The sequence below is a fragment of the Mustela lutreola genome, chromosome 2 (genome assembly GCF_030435805.1).
Source record: "Mustela lutreola isolate mMusLut2 chromosome 2, mMusLut2.pri, whole genome shotgun sequence".
NCBI lineage: Eukaryota > Metazoa > Chordata > Mammalia > Carnivora > Mustelidae > Mustela > Mustela lutreola.
This window is the reverse complement of record NC_081291.1, coordinates 101,757,499-101,779,935: the sequence shown is the minus strand read 5'-3', so window position 1 is coordinate 101,779,935 and position 22,437 is coordinate 101,757,499. Positions and strand designations below refer to the sequence as shown.

Here is a 22,437-nt window from a genome sequence, read left to right as displayed (position 1 = left end):
TTTGTAGATGTTCGGAATGGTTTGATAACTAGTTAGCTGAACTCCTGCGACCTGGTGTCACTCAGTCTGCTACTACTCCACCATCTTGGCTCCTCTGGCCTATTGGGCATATTTTTAAAAAATATACCTTATTAATTTCTTCTTTTAATATTACATTTCATTCTTCCTGCTTCCTTTTTATTTTGTTGTACTTTTTCTAGTATTTTGTTGAACTAGGAATTTGTTGACTTATGTTTTTACTGATAAATACTGTTTTTAGTGTAGTACTATGAATTCAGTACTGTGCATTTTCCTGTGGTCTCTATTTTAAGTATACTTCACACACTGTGTGATATATAGAGGTTTTCATTTTATTTTTAGAAATTATGTAATTTTCCTGTTTTCCCTCTTTTGCCCAGGTAGAAGTGCTTTCTGTTTTTTTTTTTAATTTTGTTAAATGACTTCTAGTCTTACTGCACTGCAATCTAATAGTGTTGTTTGTAACACATATACTTTATGGAAATCACTGATGTTTTCTTTGTGACCTAACACATGACTAATACAAATTAAATGTATTCTCTATTATAAAGGTAAAATGTTTGAGGTATATTCATAAAGTCTGCTTCACTGGTTATGTTCATTAGGTCTTCTTTATTTTTATTTATTCCCCTCCTCAACATTTCATCTGTCTTTTAATGAGAGTGGTTTACTGAAGTCCTCTAATTGTTAATATATTTCTCTCTGTCTCTTTGTATCTCTTGTCTTTTCTTCATTAAAGTATTGCTTGTTGGGGCACCTGGGTGGCTCAGTGAGTTAAAGCCTGTGCCTTTGGCTCAGGTCATGATCCCAGGGTCCTGGGATCAAGCCCCACATTGGGCTCTCTGCTCAGCAGGGAGCCTGCTTCCTCCTCTCTCTCTTGCCTGCCTCTCTGCCTACTTGTGATCTCTGCCTGTCAAATAAATAAATAAAATCTTTCTAAAAAAAGTATTGCTTGTTATTTGGTGTGAACATATTCATAGTACATATGACTGATTGTCATGTTATCTTTATTATGATTGGTGTTTTTAGCAGTAAATTTTATCCTTTTTTGTTTAATGCAGTCTGTCCCTCACTGCTTTCTTCTTGCTTCCATTTGTCTAGAAATTTTTTTGCCCAACCCTTTAGTTTTAGTCTTCTAGAATCAATTTGTTTTAGATAAACCTTTTATGTACCACACTGAGATGTAATTACCTTTCACTTTCTGATCCAAATTGAAATCTTTCTTTTAATAGATTATTTACTCCTGTTCACATTTTTAAAAAAAATTATTTTCAGCATAACAGTATTCATTATTTTTTCACCACATCCAGTGCTCCATGCAATCCATGCCCTCTATAATACCCACCACCCGGTACCCCAAACTCCCACCCCCCCGCCACTTCAAACCCCTCAGATTGTTTTTTAGAGTCCATAGTCTCTCATGGTTTACCTCCCCTTCCATTTTCCCCCAACTCCCTTCTCCTCTAACTCCCCATGTCCTCCATGGTATTTGTTATGCTCCACAAATAAGTGAAACCATATGATAATTGACTCTCTCTGCTTGACTTATTTCACTCAGCATAATCTCTTCCAGTCCCGTCCATGTTGCTACAAATGTTGGGTATTCATCCTTTCTGATGGAGGCATAATACTCCATAGTGTATATGGACCACATCTTCCTTATCCGTTCATCCATTGAAGGACATCTTGGTTGTTTCCACAGTTTGGCGACCGTGGCCATTGCTGCTATGAACATTGGGGTACAGATGGCCCTTCTTTTCACAACATCTGTATCTTTGGGGTAAATACCCAGGAATGCAAAACACACACAAAACAGACAATCATATCAAAAAATGGGCAGAAGATATGAACAGAGACTTCTCCAATGAAGACATACAAATGGCTATCAGACACATGAAAAAGTGTTCATCATCACTAGCCATTAGGGAGATTCAAATAAAAACCACATTGAGATATCACCTTACACCAGTTAGAATGGCCAAAATTAACAAGACAGGAAACAACATGTGTTGGAGGGGAATGCATTGTTGGTGGGAATGCAAGTTGGTGCAGCCTCTTTGGAGAACAGTGTGGAGATTCCGATTCCTCAAGAAATTAAAAATAGAACTTCCCTATGATCCTGTTCACATTTATTGATTTAACTAAAATGTTTAGTTTCAATTCTCAAATTATTTTATAATTATGTGTATTGTATATTTATTATGTTTCCTTTTCTGCCCAAGGATACTCTTTGTAGTTTTATTTTTATATTTAGAAAGGTGTATATTTTTGTTCTAGTGGGTACTTGTGTACTTTTTATTATCTGGTTTGTCAAGGTTTTTTTTTTGTTTTTTTTTTTTAAAGATTTTATTTTTAAGGAGTCTCTACATTCAACATGAGGCTTGAACTCACAACCTGGAGAGCAAGAGTCACATGCTCTTCCAAATGAGCGAGCCAGGTGCCCCTGGTTTGTCAAGATTTTAATGGTATTCTATAATACCTACATACTGCCTGAACAATAGTCATCGACATTGAGCTCACTTTTTCTTTTTTCCTGTCCTTTTCCTTCCATTTAAAAAGTACATTTTCTACTTTGTCTCAACGTATAACATTTGTACATTAATTTTCCATCCTTGTCCCCATCCTTGTAGGGTGTAGAAATGGAAAATTAATAAAATCTACATTTTTATTTATTCTAATTCTTACCATTGGTCTTAATGCTGAACCACTTCTAGCCATCTCTTGATTGGATGAAACTTATCCACTAATAGATTTCTTGAGGACTAATATAGAGCAGAATTCCCCACATCTTGTATGTTTAAAACTGTTTTTCTGTAACCTTAATATTTGAGGCACATCTTGGCTGGATATAAATTTTTGGTCCGTGCTTTCTTTTACTGAGTTTTAGGAAAATGCTCTTTCTTTGCTCTGCATGTTATTTTTAAGAATTTTAATGGGAATATAATTCTTTTGTGCTAAATATGTAGGCCTTGAGATTTCTTTTTTATATCTTTGAAGTTTCATAATTTTAGTAGGCTAATTAGTTAGCTAATGCCATGAAACAAATTACTTTAAGACCTTAGTGGCTTAGGGGTACCTGGCTGGCTCAGTCAGAAGAGCATGCTATTCTTGATCTTAAGGTCATGAGTTCAAGCCACATGTTAGGTGTAGAGATTATATCTCAAAGAACTTAGTGGCTTAAAGGCAACAATAAATATATATTAACTCAAAGTTTCTGTGAGTCATGAACTTGAGAGCACCTTTGCTAGTGGTCTGGTTTGAGGTTTTAGTAAAGCTGTTGGTTGGGACTATAGTTATCTGAAGGTTTGAATTGGATCTGCTTTTAAGATGACTTGCACACATACTGGCAAACTGGTGCTCAGTTCTCCATGTGAACTTCTCCATAGAGCTGCATGTTGTCCTATGCTTCCCCTAGAGTAAGTAATCCAAGAGAGAGCAAAATGGAAGCTGCAATGTCTTTTAAGAGCTAGCCTTGGTTTTAGTTGTTTTGGGTTACAGGCTAACTTGGTCCCTATTACACCATCCTTGTTGGAAACAGAAATCTCTTGGCTATTATTTCTTTAATAATTGTCATATCTCATCCTTTTTGTTTGTTTTCTTTCTCTTCATGGTAGTTCCAATTTTGTGTATGTTTTGCCTTGTAGGGCATAGGATCTATTATTTTACCCTGAAGAGCATTGATATTTTATCAATCAGCTTGGCTGAACTCAAACTCTAAACTTTGTCTTCCTGTAGTAGACAGTCACTCAAAACTCTGTTTAATTGTTTAGACTTTGGAGTCTGCCCACACTTGCATAGATTAGTGGGCAGCCAGATATTTGGGCAGAATTTATATGAAGAATTTGGGGTTCTCCTTCTTTGGATCTCTCAAATCCAGACATTCTCTGATGGTTTTTTTTTTATCTCTTGCAGTTATTCTGAGCTCTTTTTCAAATTTTACCTATCAGTAAACTCCAGGTTTCAGTTTCTCCTTTTGGTCACTCTCCAGTTCCTTCAATTATTTTGTCCAGAGTTCATATTACATAGGATTTGTTTTTAATGAAAGTTTTATGACACTATTTTAAATGGTTTCTGTTTAATGGATCTTGGTGAGGCCTTCTCTAATTATACTATTTGAAAATTACAGAACCACCCATCTCCTGGTGCTTTTTTTTTGCACACCACTCTTACCAGTTGACATAGAATGTATTTTAATATTTGTTTGTTTTCTGATTTCCACAACAAGAACGTAAGCTCTAAAATAGTAGATATATTTCCCTCTTGTTCAGTGCAATTTCTTTAGTTCCTAGAACAGATTAGGTTAATGCTTAGTAAATACTTTCGTATGCATGAATGAATCAATACATTAATTTATTTCTTTTCCTGCATCCTTTATAGTGCCCGAAAGGCAATGGATGAGGAAGAGGAAGCAGTTGAAGAACGTCGGAATATGCGAACTATTTGGGTGACTGGCAGAAAAGGTTTAACTGAAAGGGAAGCAGCAGCCCTTATTGTGGAAGAAGCCAAAATGATTCTGCAGCAGGACTTAGTTGAAATGGGAGTGCAATGGAATTCATACTTCCTTTTAAATTCTGATACACACTCATTGACCAGCAGTGAATCAGAAGTAAAGGAACAGAAATATATATCCCAAACTAAAAGATCTTGTGAAAGATTAACATCACAGAAAAAAAATAACTCAATGTTTAGTGATTCTTCTGCTAAGCATTCCCCAAGTACTGTGCAAGATTTAGAGAAAAGTGGAGAGCATAAAAACTCCTTTTATGATAAGTTACAGAATGGAAATCAAGAATGCCAGGTACATTCCATTTCCAGAGCAAGAAAACGGGCTTCTTTGAATAGAAGTAAAGAAAAGCTAAGAACCTCTCTGAATGAGGGAAGAGCACGCACTAAGAAAGTTGTTCAGACTCTCTTATTTGAGAAAACAAAAAAAGAAGCTCAGAGTTTCAATTCAAAAACGATGAGTACTGCCTCTGGATCTTGGAAACATAGTAAACTTGTAAAACAATCTAAACACAGTAGCCCTAAAAAAGACACTGAGATTTGTAGAATTGACTTACAGGAACACACTATGTCTAATCCTATTTATTATGGGGATGAATTTACCTTAGATGAAAAGAATGTGGAATTTAGAAGTCCAGACCCTTTTGCTGAAAATGTCTCATTCTGTGCTGAGGGAAAATATAGCAAAGCATCATTCTCATTAGAAAGAGAACAAAGTTCAAAGAACAAAACAAAAACTAATAATATTCTTGTGGAACATTTTATCAGACAATCCCAGAGTAAAAAAGTGACTTGTCAACCCACTAATATGGTTAGTGAAAATGGAGGAGAATTTGCTGTTGTTGAGTCAGAAAAAATAAACACAGTCTTGGTGGAAGAAAACAATTCAAAAAACCAGAATGTTTATGTAAAACGTGACACCTACTCAGTTAACCAGTGCCCAGAAAAACAATCTGATAAACAGACGAACACTTATACCAAACAGAAAAAAATAATAGAGAGACAAATGCCCTGTGAGACAGGCAGTAGTTATATGAATAGAGACTCAAATGTTATTATCAAGTGTGGAATTACAAAGTCTAATAGTGAGGAAAATAATTCAAATAATTTTCAGGTATCAGGAGATAATATAAGCAGAACTGAGATACTCCCAACTCGAGAACCAGAAGGCCAGCATGAGAATTTTCCAAATACATCTAGAAAACAAGAAAAAACAGAAGCTTATGCGGCAAACAAAACAAAGAATAATTGTGTTTCTGACTTAGGTTTAGTTCCTTGTGAAATTGAAGATAGTTTCTACCTGGATACTCAGTCAGAGAAAATTATACAACAGATGGCAACTGAAAATGCCAAACCAGAAGCTAAGTATGCTAAGTTGGCAACAGGGAAGATACAGAAATGCTTAGACAATCAGAGTTCCATACTCTCTTTTCAGAATGAGATTTGTATTACTTTTCCTGGTGAACAGCATTCTCCCGGAGTGACAAATAAAAATCATTTGGAACTTAAGCCTGCAGATAATATCAAACAAGGCACTGATTCGGATGGGATTGATATCCTGACTCCAGAAAGCTCAATTTTTCTTTCTCCAATACTCTTGAGGGAAAATGGCCCTTGTTTTAAAAGGAATGAACTTTCTGTCACTGACTCTCAATTAAATAGTTTTCTTCAAGGTTATCAAACACAAGAAGCTATGAAACCAGTTATACCTCTGGTTCCTCAAAAGAGAACTACCACTGGTATAGAAACAGAATGTCTGCCAGTTCCTGAAACAAGTTTGAATTTGAGTGATAGTTTACTGTTTGACAGTTTCAGTGAAGACTACCTAGTAAAAGAACAACCACCTGATATACAAGTGAAAGAACCCCTCTCTTCTGCACTAACATCAAACCATTTCAGTCATTCTGTGTGTCTGCAAGGAGAGGGCATGATAAGAAAATCAAATATGAATGAGAATCAAGATAATCAGCAACAGTACACTTGTTTCAGTGATGAGTCTATTATATTTTCAGAAGTAGATTCTGCTCAGATGGTTGAAGCTTTGGACAATGTAGAAATATGTCCTGTCCAAGAGAAACAGAATACTGCAGTATCTTTTAGGGCATTAGAACTAAGTGATCCAGTGACTGTAGGTAATGATTATCCACAAAGAGAAGTAATTGGAGGAGATAAAAATGAAAGGTCTCAAAAACCCAAATTAACTGAGACAGAGGAAAATAATTCATTCATATGGTCAGGGGCATCATTTGATTTAAGTCCGGGACTGCAGAGAATTTTAGACAAAGTGGCCAGTCCTCTAGAAAATGAAAAGCAAAAATTAACAACTATAAACTTGTCTAATTTGAAAGGAAAAAATACAGAGGTAAATGACAAACAAAAAGTAATTTCAAATTTGGAGCCAAATCAAGGGCAGGGAATCTCATTTGCCCCTAATATTGAAGTAAAAAGCAAGATTGGGACACTGGAGACCAATGCCCTTCATGCTGAAACCTCATCCCACTTGCCTTGTAAAGAGAACTATATAGTTGATGATAATGGACTCATTCCTCCTACACCCACTCCAGTATCTGCTTCTAAACTGGTATTTCCAAGTATTCTTGGAACATCTTCTGTAAAACTTCAGAAAACACTTAGTGCTTTACACCTTGGTGAAAGTTACTCATCTTCAAATATTAAAAACCAAGATTTAAGTTCAGAGAGTAGAAATGGTTTAAAAGAGGACAGTCCTATTGGAGACACAACTTTTTCACTGCAGTTATCACAAGATGGATTGCAGTTAACTCCAGCCTCATTCAGCCCAGGAAGTTTGGCCATAATTGATGTAGCAAGTGACCAAACTCTCTTTCGAACATTCATTAAGGAGTGGCAGAGCAAAAAGCGATTTTCCATCTCATTGGCTTGTGAAAAGATCAGTAGTTCGACATCGAAAAGTGCTGTTATTGGTGGTAGGTTTAAGCAAGGTAAGAGTTTTTTTAAAAATTTTTTTATATTTTCTTCTTTATATGTAATATAGTGGTTTGGGATGGGCCTGAGCCTTTTCAGTTTGGGATATTAAATGTAATAAATTTATTCAGAGTTCAATTAAAGTTTCTTCTATGTGGGTTTACCTGTAGAACAGCTTTATTGTTGAGCGCAACTAGATTAATAATAGTTCCCATCTGGTATAAGAGATGGGTGACTCCAGGACATGTGGGTATGAGAGCCAAGCACTGAGAAAAAAGCTCAAGCTGGACTACTGAACTCATGTAGACCACCAAGGGACTACTCATTTACCTAGCACTGATCCACTGTTGTAGCTGTGGTCTAATCAGGCCTATGTCTGCCTCTTTCTTCATAAGCCACAGATCCCACCTAAAGAGCCTTCCTAGAGCACACCTCCATACTAGGTGGTCCAAAAGGAGTTCCAGACCAGTCTTTTCTCTCAGGACAAAGACATAGAAGCCAAGCTAATTGCTGCTGCAGGCACCACAGTTGTGGCTGGTTTGAGGGCCAGCACTTGATTATTGGGTGTATCAGGAATCCATCTCTCAAATGGTAGCTCTTTCTTCAATGCTAGTCTGGACTTGGCCCTATGTCAGGCCATGGAGCTCTTCTGTTTGATTATTGACTTCCTTATCCTTTTCACTTTATGAGGCTTCACAGAGGTCCCCTATCTGTCACTTCTTCTTTAACTCCAGGCCATATCTGGTGCTAGAGTATGCTAAAATTTACCATTAAACATGGTGTTTCTTTTTAAAGAAAATCATATATATGTGTATGTGATTATTTATATATAATATATTAATATTAGAATATAAGTTTGTGAAAACTATGTATTTTGAACAAGGATCTCCTTTTTGGTATTTTAATGACATAGCATCATGGTTTTTATTAATCATCAGTGCTTATGAATTATTTTCTATTACTTTGTAATTTCCTTATTCACTTACATAATCACAAAAGTATGTAGAAAAAAGGTATTATATTTTAAACAATGTATATAACCTATATATTTCAGTACTTATGTCAAGTAGACTTGTACCTCCAACTGATGTTCATGAATTCTGTGCCAAAATGTTGACCCCGAAGGTCATAGAGCCCTTCCAGGTTTTAAGAGACTTGAACCTTTTGTTAGATAATGCCATTTATACATATCCCTGTCTTACTTCATGACAGTAAGGATCTTGTATAATTGGTAATAGCTGTAATCAGCTTGACAACCTTCTGTGGAAAGCAAAGGTTTGATAGGATTTCTTAAATCTGTATTTATGCATGAATTTGTTCATAAAAGTTTATTTGATCTTCAATTTATAGAACGTGTGTTTTGTTTTTTAATTTTTTTTACTTGAGTATAGTTGACACATAATGATACATTAATTTCAGGTGAACAACATGGCAATTTGACAAATTTATACATTACACTGTGTTTACCATCTGTCCCCATACATTGCTATTACAGTATCATTGACTATATTTTTTATGCTCTGTCTTTTATTCCCATTACTTATTCATTACATAAGCAGAAGCTTATGTAATCTTTGACTCTTTTTTTTCACCCATTTTGCCCAACCCCCTAACTTTCCCTACCCTCTTTTCTTTGTGTCTTCCTCAATTTCTTTCATGAGTACTTTATAGTTTTCTGAGTATAGATTCTGTGCCTCTTTGGTTAGGTTTATTCCTAGGTATCTTATGGTTTGGAGTGCAATTGTAAATGGGATTGACTCCTTAATTTCTCTTTCTTCTGTCTTGTTGTTGGTGTAGAGAAATGCAACTGATTTCTGTGCATTGATCTTATATCCTGACACTTTACTGAATTCCTGTACAAGTTCTAGCAGTTTTGGATTGGAGTCTTTTGGGTTTTCCACATATAGTATCATATCATCTGCGAAGAGTGATAATTTGACTTCTTCTTTGCCGATTTGGATGCCTTTAATTTCCTTTTGTTGTCTGATTGCTGAGGCTAGGACTTCTAGTACTATGTTGAATAGCAGTGGTGATAATGGACATCCCTGCCATGTTCCTGACCTTAGCGGAAAAGCTTTCAGTTTTTCTCCATTGAGAATGATATTTGCAGTGGGTTTTTCATAGATGGCTTTGATGATATTGAGGTGTGTGCCCTCTATCCCTACCCTTTGAAGAGTTTTGATCAGGAAGGGATGCTGTACTTTGTCAAATGCTTTTTCAGCATCTATTGTATCATATGGTTCTTGTTCTTTCTTTTATTGATGTGTTGTATCACATTGACTGATTTGCGGATGTTGAACCAACCTTGCAGCCCTGGAATAAATCCCACTTGGTCGTGGTGAATAATCCTTTTAATGTACTGTTTAATCCTATTGGCTAGTATTTTGGTGAGTATTTTCGCATCTGTGTTTATCAAGGATATTGGTCTATAGCTCTCTTTTTTGATGGGATCCTTGTCTGGTTTGGGGATCAAGTGATCCTAGCCTCATAAAATGAGTTTGGAAGTTTTCCTTCCATTTCTATTTTTTGGAACAGTTTCAGGAGAATAGGAATTAGTTCTTCTATAAATGTTTGGTAGAATTCCCCCGGGAAGCCGTCTGGCCCTGGGCTTTTGTTTTTTTGGAGATTTTTAATGACTGTTTCAATCTCCTTACTGGTTATGGGTCTGTTCAGGCTTTCTATTTCTTCCTGGTTCAGTTGTGGTAGTTTATATGTTTCTAGGAATGCATCCATTTCTTCCGGATTGTCAAATTTGTTGGCGTAGAGTTGCTCATAGTATGTTCTTATAATAGTTTGTATTTCTTTGGTGTTAGTTGTGATCTCTCCTCTTTCATTTATGATTTTATTTATTTGGGTCCTTTCTCTTTTCTTTTTGATAAGTCTGGCCAGGGGTTTATCAATTTTATTAATTCTTTCAAAGAACCAGATCCTAGTTTCGTTGATTTGTTCTATTGTTTTTTTGGTTTCTATTTCATTAATTTCTGCTCTGATCTTTATGATTTCTCTTCTCCTGCTGGGCTTAGGGTTTCTTTCTTGTTCTTTCTCCAGCTTCTTTAGGTGTAGGGTTAGGTTGTGTACCTGAGACCTTTCTTGTTTCTTGAGAAAGGCTTGTACCGCTATATATTTTCCTCTCAGGACTGCCTTTGTTGTGTCCCACAGATTTTGAACCGTTGTGTTTTCATTATCATTTGTTTCCATGATTTTTTTCAATTCTTCTTTAATTTCCCGGTTGACCCATTCATTCTTTAGAAGGATGCTGTTTAGTCTCCATGTATTTGGGTTCTTTCCAAACTTCCTCTTGTGGTTGAGTTCTAGCTTCAGAGCATTGTGGTCTGATAATATGCAGGGAATGATCCCAATCTTTTGATATCGGTTGAGTCCTGATTTAGGACCGAGGATGTGATCTAATCTGGAGAATGTTCCATGTGCACTAGAGAAGAATGTGTATTCTGTTGCTTTGGGATGAAAAGTTCTGAATATATCCGTGATGTCCGTCTGGTCCAGTGTGTCGTTTAAGGCCTTTATTTCCTTGTTGATCTTTTGCTTGGATGATCTGTCCATTTCAGTGAGGGGAGTGTTAAAGTCCCCTACTATTATTGTATTATTGTTGATGTGTTTCTTTGATTTTGTTATTAATTGGTTTATATAGTTGGCTGCTCCCACCTTGGGGGCTTAGATATTTAAAATTGTTAGATCTTCTTGTTGGACAGACCCTTTGAGTATGATATAGTGTCCTTCCTCATCTCTTATTATAGTCTTTGGCTTAAAATCTAATTGATCTGATATAAGGATTGCCACTCTTGCTTTCTTCTGATGTCCATTAGCATGGTAAATTCTTTTCCACCCTTCCTTACCCTCTAGCAACCATCAGTTATTCTCTGTATTTATAAGTCTGAGTCTGCTTTTTGTTTATATGTCTGTGTGTGTGTGTTTTTAAAGATTTTATTTATTTATTTGACAGACAGAGATCACAAGTAGACAGAGAGGCAGGCAGAGAGACAGGAAGGGAAGCTGGCTCCCTGTTGAGCAGAGAGCCCGATGTGGGGCTCGATCCCAGGACCCTGGGATCATGACCTGAGCCAAAGGCAGAGGCTTTAATCCACTGAGCCATCCAGCTGCCCCTCTTTGTGTGTTTTTGTTTTAGATTCTACATATGAAGTGTAATATCATGGTATTTGTCTTTCTCAGTCTAAATTATTTCATTTAGCATAATACCCTCTTAGTCTATATTGTCTTATATGGCAAGTTCTCATTTTTTTTTTTGTATATGTGTACCACATCTTCCTTATTCATTGGTCTATCAGTGGACACTTAGGTCATGGGCCACATGTGTTAATGACATGTTTTATGTACTTTTTGTGTTGACTAATACTTTCCATTTTTTATTCAACATACATAAAATTGAGCATATTCTCTATGCTGGGGTTAGCATTTAAATTTAAAAAATATGTGCCATTTATTTTCAAGGTATTAGGGATCTAATTGCAAATAAGATAGATTGGTGTTTGACCTATATCTATAAAGTTGGAGATGCCTTATTTTACAAAAACTGTTGAATCTAGATACCAAATCATACCTGAATCTTCACCAAGAAGTAGGATGCTTGTAGTGTTCAAATGGTCTTTATTTCTGTTTGAGTTACATCAATTCAAAATGCAGCTTTAAAAAGATTTAGTTAAGGGCGCCTGGGTGGCTCAGTGGGTTAAGCCGCTGCCTTCGGCTCAGGTCATGATCTCAGTGTCCTGGGATCGAGTCCCGCATCGGGCTCTCTGCTCGGCAGGAAGCCTGCTTCCCTCTCTCTCTCTCTCTCTGCCTGCCTCTCCGTCTACTTGTGATCTCTCTCTGTCAAATAAATAAATAAAATCTTTAAAAAATATATTTATAAAAAAAAAGATTTAGTTAATAACCATTTTACTTATTATTATAGATCTATTTTAGGAGATCTTTGTTAAATTTTTCATAGTGACAATTATCTTAACAGATGGGAAGCCTAGAAAGATCTTACACATACCTAAAAATGACCATCCAAATAATGCATATTTTAGAGATCTGGAAATTTTGCCAATCAAGTAGTTTTGTATTATTATCATTCTTTTTTTGTTTGTTTGTTTGTATGTTTTGTTTTTTAAAATTTATTTTATTTTTTGGATATATAATGTTTTATTTGTTTCAGGGGTACAGGTCTGTGGTTCACTAGTCTTACACAATTCACAGTGCTCACGATAGCACATACCCTCTCCAGTGCCCATCACCAAGCCACCCCATCCCTCACACCCTCAAACATCTCAGTTTCCTGAGATGAAGAGTCTCTTACTGTTTATCTTCCTCTCTGGTTTTATCTTGATTCATTTTCCCCTTCATTCCCCAATGATCCTTTGTCTTGTTTCTCAAATTCCACATATCAGTGAGATCATATGATAATTGTCTTTCCTTGATTGACTTATATTGCTTAGTGTAATACCTTTTAGTTCTAGCCATATCATTGCAAATGGCAAGATTTCATTTTTTGATGGCCGCATAATATTCCATTGTAGATATACATCACATCTTCTTTATCCATTCATCTGTTCATGGACATGTAGGCTCTTTCCATAGTTTGGCTATTGTGGACATTGCTGCTATAAACATTCAGATGCACGTGCCCCTTCAGATCACTACATTTGTGTCTTTGGGGTAAATACCCAGTAGTGTATTTGCTGGATCATAGGGTAACTCTATTTTCATCTTTTTGAGGAACCTACATACTGTTTTTCAGAGTGACTGCGTTTCCATCAACAGTGTAGGAGAGTTCCCCTCTCTCCACATCCTCACCAACATCTGTCATTTCCTGACTTGTTAATTTTAGCCATTGTGACTGCTGTGAGGTGGTATCTCATTGTGGTTTTGGTTTGCATTTCCCTGATCCAGAGTGATGTGGAACACTTTTTCATGTGTTTTTTGGCCATCTGGATGTCTTCTTTGCAGAAATGTCTCTTTAAGTCATCTGCCCATTTCTTGATTGGATTATTTGTTCTTTGGCTGTTGAGTTTGATGAGTTCTTTATAGATTTTGGATACTAGCCCTTTATCTGATATGTCATTTGCAAGTATCTTCTCCCATTCTGTCAGCTGTCTTTTGGTTTTGTTGACTGTTTCCTTTGCTGTGCAAAAGCTTTTGATCTTGATGAAGTCCCAATAGCTCATTTTGCCCTTGCTTCCCTTGCATTTGGCAATGTTTCTAGGAAGAAGTTGCTGGGGCTGAAGTCAAAGAGGTTGCTGCCTCTGTTCTCCTCAAGGATTTTGATTGACTCCTGTCTCACATTGAGGTCCTTCATCCATTTTGAGTCTATTTTTGTGTTTGTGGTGTTGGTTTCCCAACAACATTTGTATTTTTTTTCCCATTAGACATTCTTTTTGCCATTAGATATTCTTTCCTGCTTTGTCAAATATTAGTTGACCATAATGTTGAGGGTCTATTTCTGGGCTCTCTATTCTGTTCCATTGATCTATGTGTCTGTTTTGTGCCAGTACCATACTGTTTTAATGATGACAGCTTTATAATAGAGCTTGAATTCTGGAATTGTGATGCCACCAACTTTGGCTTTCTTTTTCAACATTCCTCTGGCTATTTGAGGTCTTTTCTGGTTCCATATAAATTTTAGGATTATTTGTTCCATCTCTTAGGAAATAAAAATTGATGGTATTGCGTTAAATGTGTAGATTGCTTTAGGTAGCATAGACATTTTCACAATATTTGTTCTTCCAATCCACGTGCATGGAACGTTTTTCCATTTCTTTGTGTCTTTCTCAATTTCTTTCATGAATACTTTATAGCTTTCTGAGTATAGATTCTTTGCCTCTTTGGTTAGGTTTATTCCTAGGTATCTTATGATTTTCGGTGCAATTGTAAATGGGATCGACTCCTTAATTTCTCTTTCTTCTGTCTTGCTGTTGGTCTATAGAAAGACAACTGATTTCTGTACTTTGCTTTTATATTTTGACACTTTACTGAATTCCTGTATGTGTTCTAGAGGTTTTGGAGTGTAGTTTTTTTGGTTATCCACATAAAGTATCATATAATCTGCAAAGAGTGAGTGTTTGACTTCTTCTTTGCTGATTCATATGCCTTTTACTTCTTTTTGTAGTCTGATTGCTGAGGCTAGGACGTCCAGTACTATACTGAACAGCAGTGGTGATAGTGGACATCCCTGCTATGTTCCTGACCTTAGGGTGGAAGCTCTCAGTTTTTCCCCATTGAGAATGATACTCACTGTGGGCTTTTTTTTTTTTTTTTTTAAGATTTTATTTATTTGACAGAGAGAAATCACTAGTAGACGGAGAGGCAGGCAGAGAGAGAGAGAGGGAAGTAGGCTCCCCGCTGAGCAGAGAGCCTGATGCGGGACTCGGTCCCAGGACCCTGAGATCATGACCCAAGCCGAAGGCAGCAGCTTAACCCACTGAGCCACCCAGGCACCCCACTGTGGGCTTTTCATATATGGCTTTTATGATATTGAGGCATGTTCCCTATATCCCTACACTGCATGTTCCTTATATCCCCCAGTTTTAATCCAGAAAGGATGCTGTACTTTGTATATACTTTTTCTGCATCTATTGAGAGTATTACATGGTCCTTGTTCTTTTATTTATGTATTGTATTGCATTGATTGATTTGCAGATGTTGAACCAACCTTGCAGCCCAGGAATAAATTACACTTGGTCATGGTGAATAATATTTTAACGTACTGTTGGATCTTGTTGGCTAGTATTTTGGTGAGAATTTGTGCATCCATGTTCATCAAGGATATTGGTCTGTAATTCTCCTTTTTGATGGAGTCTTTGTCTGCTTTTGGGATCAAAGTAATGCTGGACTCATGAAATGGGTTTGGAAGTTTTCCTTCCATTTCTATTTCTTGGAACTGTTTCAGGAGAATAGGTATCAATTATTCTTTAAATGTTTGGTAGAGATCCCCTGGGAGGGCATCTGGCCCTGGGTTCCTGTTTGTTGAGAGATTTTTGATTATTGCTTCAGTTTCCCTACTGGTCATGGATCTGTTTGGGTTTTCTATTTCTTCCTGGTTCACAGGTTTGGTAGTTTATAAGTCTCTAGGAAAGCATCCATTCCCTCCAGATTGTCTAATTTGCTGGCATATAGTTGCTCATAATATGTTCTTATAATTGTTTGTATTTCTTTGGTGTTTGCTGTGATCTCTCCTCTTTCATTCATGATTTTCTGAATTTGGGTCCTTTCTCTTTTCTTTTTGATAAGTCTGGCCAGGGACTTATCAATCTTATTAATTCTTTGAAGGAACAAGCTCCTACTTTCATTGATCTGTTCTACTATTCTTTTGGTTTCTATTTCACTGATTTCTGCTCTTATCTTTATTATTTCTCTTCTCCTGCTGGGGTTAGGCTTTATTTGCTCTGTTTTCTCCAGCTCCTTTAGGTGTAGCATTAGGTTGTTCTTATTTCTTGAGAAAGGCTTGTATTGCTATATACTTTTCTCTTAGGACTGCCTTTGCCGCATCCCAAAGATTTTGAATAGTTGTATTATCATTTTCACTTTTTTCCATGAATTTTTAAAATTCTTCTTTAACTTCCTGGTTGACCCATTCATTCTTTAGTAGGATGCTCTCTAGCTTCCATGTATTTGGTTCTTTCCAACTTTTCTCTTGTGATTGAGTTCTAGTTTCAAAGCAGTGAGCTCAAGAAATATGTAGGAACTGATCCTAATCTTTTGGTACCAATTGATACATGATTTGTAACCTAGGATGTGATCTATTCTGGAGAATGTTCCATGTGCACTAGGGAAGAATGTATATTCTGTTGCATTGGGATGGAATGTTCTGAATATATCTGAAGTCCATCTGGTCCAGTGTGTCATTTAAAGCCTTTACTTCCTTGTTGATCTTTTGCTTAGATGATCTGTCCGTTTCAGTGAGGATGGTGTTAAAGTCCCTTATTATTGTATTATTATCAATGTGTTTCTTTGATTTTGTTGTTTATTGGCTTATATAACTGGCTGCTCCCATGTTAGGGGCATAAATATTTAAAATTGTTAGATTGTTTTATTGGAAAGACCCTTTAAGTATGATATAGTGTCTTTTTTCATCTCTTATTATAGTCTTTGGTTTAAAATCTGTCTGATACAGGGACTGCCACCCCAGCTCTCTTTTAATGTCTGTTAGCATGGTAAATGGTTTTCCACCCCTTCACTTTAAATCTGGAGGTGTCTTTCAGTCTAAAAGGAGTCTCTGGCAGACAACATAATGATGGGCCTTGTTTATTTGTTTGTTTGTTTGTTTTTAATCCCATCTGATATCATGTGTCTGTAGATTAGGGCATTTAGCCCATTTACATTTAGGGTAGCTCTTGAAAGATGTGAATTTAGTGCCACTGTATTGTCTGTAAGGTGACTGTTTCTCTATATTGTCTTTTCCTTTCTGGTCTATGTTACTTTCAGGCTCTCTCTTTGTTTAGAAGACCCCTTTCAGTATTTTCTGTAGGGCTGGTTTGGTGTTCTCAAGTTCTTGTTTATTTGTTTGTTTGTTTGTGTGTTTTTCCTAGAAGTTTTTGTCTCTCCTATTTTCAGTGACAGCCTAGCTGAATATAGTATTCTTGGCTGCACATTTTTCTTGTTTAGTGCTCTGAATATATCATGTGAGTCCATTCTGGCCTGCCAGGTTTCTGTGGATATGTTTGCTGCTAATCTAATGTTTCTACCATTGTAGCTTATAGACTTCTTGTCCTGAGCTGCTTTCAGGATTTTCTTTTGTCTCTGAGACTTAACATTAACATTAGATATTGGGGTGTTGACCTATTTTTATTGATTTTGAGAGGGGTTCTCTGTGCCTCCTGAATTTTGATGCCTGTTTCCTTCCCCAAATTAGGGAAGTTCTCTGCTATCATTTGCTCTAATATACCTTCTGCCCCCTTCTCTGTGTCGTCTTCTTCTGGGATCCCAATTATTCTAATATTGTTTTGTCTTATGGTATCACTAAGTCTTGAATTCTCCCCTCATTATCCAGTAATTATTTATCTCTCTTTTTCTCAGCTTCTTTATTCTCCATCATTTGTTATTCCTTTCTCTCTTCTACCTGATTTATCCTAGCAGTTACAACCTCCATATTTGATTGTACCTCATTAATAGCCTTTTTGATTTTGACTTGGTTAGATTTTAGTTTTTTTATTTTTCTGAAAAATATTCTCTAGTACTGCCTATCCTTTTTTCAAGCCCGTATAGCATCTACATAATAATCATTATTAACTCTAGTTCTGATGTCTTACTAATGTCCTTAATCCCTGGCAGTTGGTACTGCCTCTTGTACTTTTTTTTTTTCTTTTGAGGCTAGTTATTCTGTTTTGTCATTTTGTCCAGAGAAGAACTGATGAATGAGAGAACAAAATGCTAAAAGGGTAACAAGGACTCCAGGAAAATATACACTAAACAAATCAATAGAGGCCCAAAACCAGAGAGAAAAGGAAGGAGGAAAAAAAAAAAAAGCAAGCAAGAAAGTATATGATTAGGCTAGTGAATAGAACAGAGGCTCACCCTAGATTTTGAGTGTATTTTGTTCTGTTAGAAGAAACTGCCTCCTAAAATTTTAAAGAAAAATGTATATTACAAAAATAAGGGTAAATACAAAGAAGGGATAGAATATGACTATAAAGATGAAAATTTTAAAAGATTTTTAAAAAGGAATAAGATGGTTGAAAAAAGAATGAAAAAAACTTTTTTAAAAAGGAGAAAATGTGATCAGGTGGGAGAGTAGAACAAAGCCATTTGCTAGATTTAGGGTCTCTTTTGGTCTCTTAGAAGAAACTGTATCCCAAAACTTTAAAGAAAGAAAAGTATATATATATATATATATATATATATATATATATATATATATACACACACACAAAAAATAAGGTTAAATACAATGAAGGGATAGAATATGACTATAAAAATGACAAAAAGGATTTAGAAAAGGAATTGATTGGATGAAAAGATAATAAGATAAGCTGAAAATAAGGTAAGTTGAAAAAGGAAAAAAGAAAAATTTTTAAAAAATAGAAAAAGAAAAAATAATGAAAATTTAAAACATGAACTTTGAAAGACTAAAGAATTGTGGGAATAAAAGTTTAATTCTATGTGCTCTATTCCCCTCGTGCCAGAGTTTTGTGGTTCTCATTGATTGATTAACTTGGTCTTGGCTGGATGCTCTTGCTGATCTTCTGGGGGATGGGCCTGTTGCAGTGGTTTTCAAATGTTTTTGCCTGAGGCCAGGCTAAGTAATCTGCTTGGGTTCACTCTTGGTAGCTTTTGTTCCATGAATGTTTTCCATATGCTTTGGAAGGTGAGAATGAAAATGGCAGCCTTCCAATCTCTGGCCCTGGAGGAGCTGAGAACTCAGGACCCCACTCCTCAATCAGCTCTCAGAGAAAAGCAGTCAATCACTTCTCTCTCCCTGATCTCTGGCTGCACTCTATGCTCACCCAGCCTTTGACTGAGTGTTTCTATCTCTGGCTCTCTAACACATGACCCCTTTTGGAGTTTCCAAACTCAGATTCCTGTAGTGTTCTCTGGTGCTGCACCTCCCTGGGGAGGAAAGGGAGTCTCTCTGGATCTGCCACTTGTTGGGTCCTTGCTTGAAGAGTAGTGCCCCAATTGTGCTGCAGATCACGGTTTATGACAACCCCAAGCTAAGAGCCCACTCCTCAGCTCCGTCTTTGTAGCTGGCTTCCCTGCTCTGATACTTGGGAGCTCTGCCACACTCAGTCACCCCTGGTCTTTTTGTGACCCAAGGATCCTGAGACCACACTGTCCCAGAGAGGTTGACCCTCCGCTTAGCCACTGGAGTGATGTCCCTCAGCAGAACAGACATCTTAAAAAGTTCTGATTTTGGGCTCCACTGCTTTATCACTTGCCAGTAAGCAAGCTGAAAGAGGCTCCCTCCCTGTGGTCTATCTTCCCAAATATTGCCTCAGATTCACTTGTCTGCATATCCTAATCTCCAGAAAGTGGTCGCTTTTCTGTTCATTGAACTGCTGCTATTCTTTTCTTCCGTCTCCATTGAGTTTGTAGGTGTTCAGTATGGTTTGATAAATATCTATCTGAATTCCTGGGACCAGATGAAATTTAGGTCTCCTATTCTTCCACCATCTTTCTCTTCCCCCAATCACCTTTTTTTATTTGTTTGTTTTTGTTTTTAACATTCAGTTTAATGGTTTTGTTTTGAGATTTTAAATTATTTCACTTTTGATTTACTTAGTTAGCTCACCTCAGGAAACCCCTATTAGAGATGATGGCATTCCTGTTAAAGGTTGTGATGACATCCTGGTTGTTGGTCTGGCAGTATGCTGGGGTGGAAGAGATGCTTATTATTTTTCATTGCAGAAGGAACAAAAGCATCCTGGTAAGTAGTCACTATTGGCTTAATCGCCATATAATTTTAATATAACCTGTATTAGGATAATGACCTGTTTGTTGAGAATAACTTCCTGATACTTAACTAGAATTTATTTTTAGGCTTAAAAATTTTTTGGGGGGTGGGATAGTGACTATTGTGTACATTAGTTCATTTATTAACTAGAATGTATGTCTTAGGTACTACCTTTATTCCCCTTTACTTATCCCATGGGCTACTGATACTATCTTTTCTTCTTGAAGGCAGTGGAGACTTTGGGACTTCCTGGCCACCTTGAGGGTTTACTTTTGAAGATTGGATCATAGCGGTTTCTTTCCACACTTTTTTTTACATGTTATTAACTAGGTCTGGAACTTATCTAGAGACAGAAATGAGTTGAATATCTACAATAGCTGAATCATACAACCTTTGTAGATGTCTGTAAAATTGAGAGGATATGATTTGATTACAGTTGTTACATTACCTAGCTGATAGATTGGTTTTAGACAGGAGCAAAATTAATAAATCAACATTTTAAAGAATGCCGTGAAGAATGAAATATTTTTCAGTTGTTTTGAGGGAAAATGTGTTATGTTAAATAGATACTTGAACTTCTATTTTTTTTAATCTAATGTTATACGTTCGTACTAAATCTTTTAAAAAAGGATTTCATTTAAAATTCATTTCAAAATACCTTTTATGTTTTTAACTCCTTATTCTGAGAAGTGTAAATTTATTCCTAGAAATTTAAAAATTTCACCTAATTAAATAGAGTATTATTAATTACATGGCAAAAGCTATAATATTTAAAATATGAAGCACTTAATCTTTGAAGCCATGTGACCTGAATAAGGTGATGCTGAATTATTGGTTCCATGGAGTTGGACCCTTAGGCTTTTCAGTCTTTTCACTAAAAATTGCTGCTTCAAATGAATGCATGTAATGTTTGCCTTAAGACTTTTTATTTATTTTCTAAAGAAATTAGTTCCAGTTTGGTCCCACCTTCTCTGGATCCAAGCCTGACTGTGAAAGAGAGAATGTGGTACCTTCTATCCTGCTTTCAAGAGGAATCTGATAAAGAACGTTCTGTTATCATATATGACTTCATCCAGAGCTATAAAATTCTTCTTCTGTCTTGTGGTATCTCCCTGGAACAAAGTTATGAAGATCCTAAGGTTTCATGTCTTATTTAATTTTTACCATACTTAAAAAAATTTTTAATGCATTTGTTAATTCTTTTTTTTTTCATTGTGTTAATTCTTAAATGACTTGGTATTTATTTAGCTCTAACAGTGAAGCTTAAATTTTTTAGAGTAGTCACTCTTTTATCTAGTAATCTCATTCACCAAGAATAGAATGTGATACACCAACTACCTCTGTGTAGATAAAAACAGAGATTCCACAAATTTGAAGCACTAAAGTTCATACCTTTCCTCAGAGATGTAAAAATTTTTTTATTTTGGTTATGTTTGGTTTTCTCTCTCAGTAAATTAGAAATGAAATGAGAACTGTCAGATTCAAATATAGGATAGGAGGATGTTTCAAATATCAATGAAGACAGAGGCAGAAAATAGGAAAAATGTATAAACCTAAGACATCAAAAAGAATGGTAGTTAGGGCCATTTGGCATAAGACAAATTACCTTACCAGCCTCTGAGAACTTTGCTATTATAATAACAAAGCATGTTAGACTTTTCATAATGATGATTCTGAGTTAAGGAAAGGGTAATTTATGTTATTGTAACATACACTTTACAGTTAAATCATTTTCATAAGACATTTATTTATAATCTTATAGCTTTCAAAGGGTATTGTTTTTCCCCCTGTTGATACTGAATACATGAGGCATATGGAATATTAATTTTGAATTGATATATGATTACTTGGTTGTTATTAGCAATATAATCAATAACAGAATAAATTTTGGTTTCTTAGTTTCTTTAGCTTTTTGGGGGAAAGATTTCCAAAGGCAGTATTAGATAAACTGAAGATACTGTCCTTTTCTGTAGTTCAGGCTAGACTTGGTTTACATGTGATAAATTGTGTAGTTTTTAAATTGACCTTTCCTGAATATAAAAAGTTGTCACTTAATTTTGATGTTCCATACTACTCGGCCCTCAAAAAAAAAAAAAATCTTGCCTTTGCAACGATGTGGATAGAGCAAGAGGATATAAATAAGTTAAATATAAATAAGCTGATCAAAGAAAGAGTTATATGATCTCACATGTGTAATTTAAGAAACAAAACAGGATCATAGAGAAAGAGAGGGAAAAGTAAAGCAATACAAAATCAGAGAGAGAGACAAACCATAAGATACTCTTAATCATAGGAAACAAACTAAGAATTTCTGGCGGGGGGTTATGGGGTAACTGGATGATAGACATTAAGGAGGGCATATGATGTAATGAGCACTGGGTATTATATAACACCAATGAATCACTGAACTCTATCTCTGAAACTATTAATATAGTATATGTTAATTACTGAATTTAAACAAAAAAACTCAAAAAATTTTTGATGTTCCAGAGTCCAAAATGAGAATATGGGTCATACGAGTTTCCAAACTCTTCCCTCTAGAGAACAAACTGATGGTTACCAGCAGGGAG

The 22,437-nt window shown here is 36.0% G+C and overlaps 1 protein-coding gene across 1 annotated transcript in view; it reads left to right on the top strand.

The window, feature by feature from the left end:
• The window catches only part of POLQ (DNA polymerase theta), a 130,902-nt gene that overhangs the window by 63,859 nt on the left and 44,606 nt on the right, over positions 1-22,437 (top strand). Inside the window, exons 16-18 of the mRNA XM_059162794.1 lie at positions 4,396-7,481; positions 19,697-19,840; positions 20,810-21,006. Coding sequence (XP_059018777.1) covers positions 4,396-7,481; positions 19,697-19,840; positions 20,810-21,006 — 3,427 coding nt within the window. The remainder of the gene's footprint in view (positions 1-4,395; positions 7,482-19,696; positions 19,841-20,809; positions 21,007-22,437) is intronic.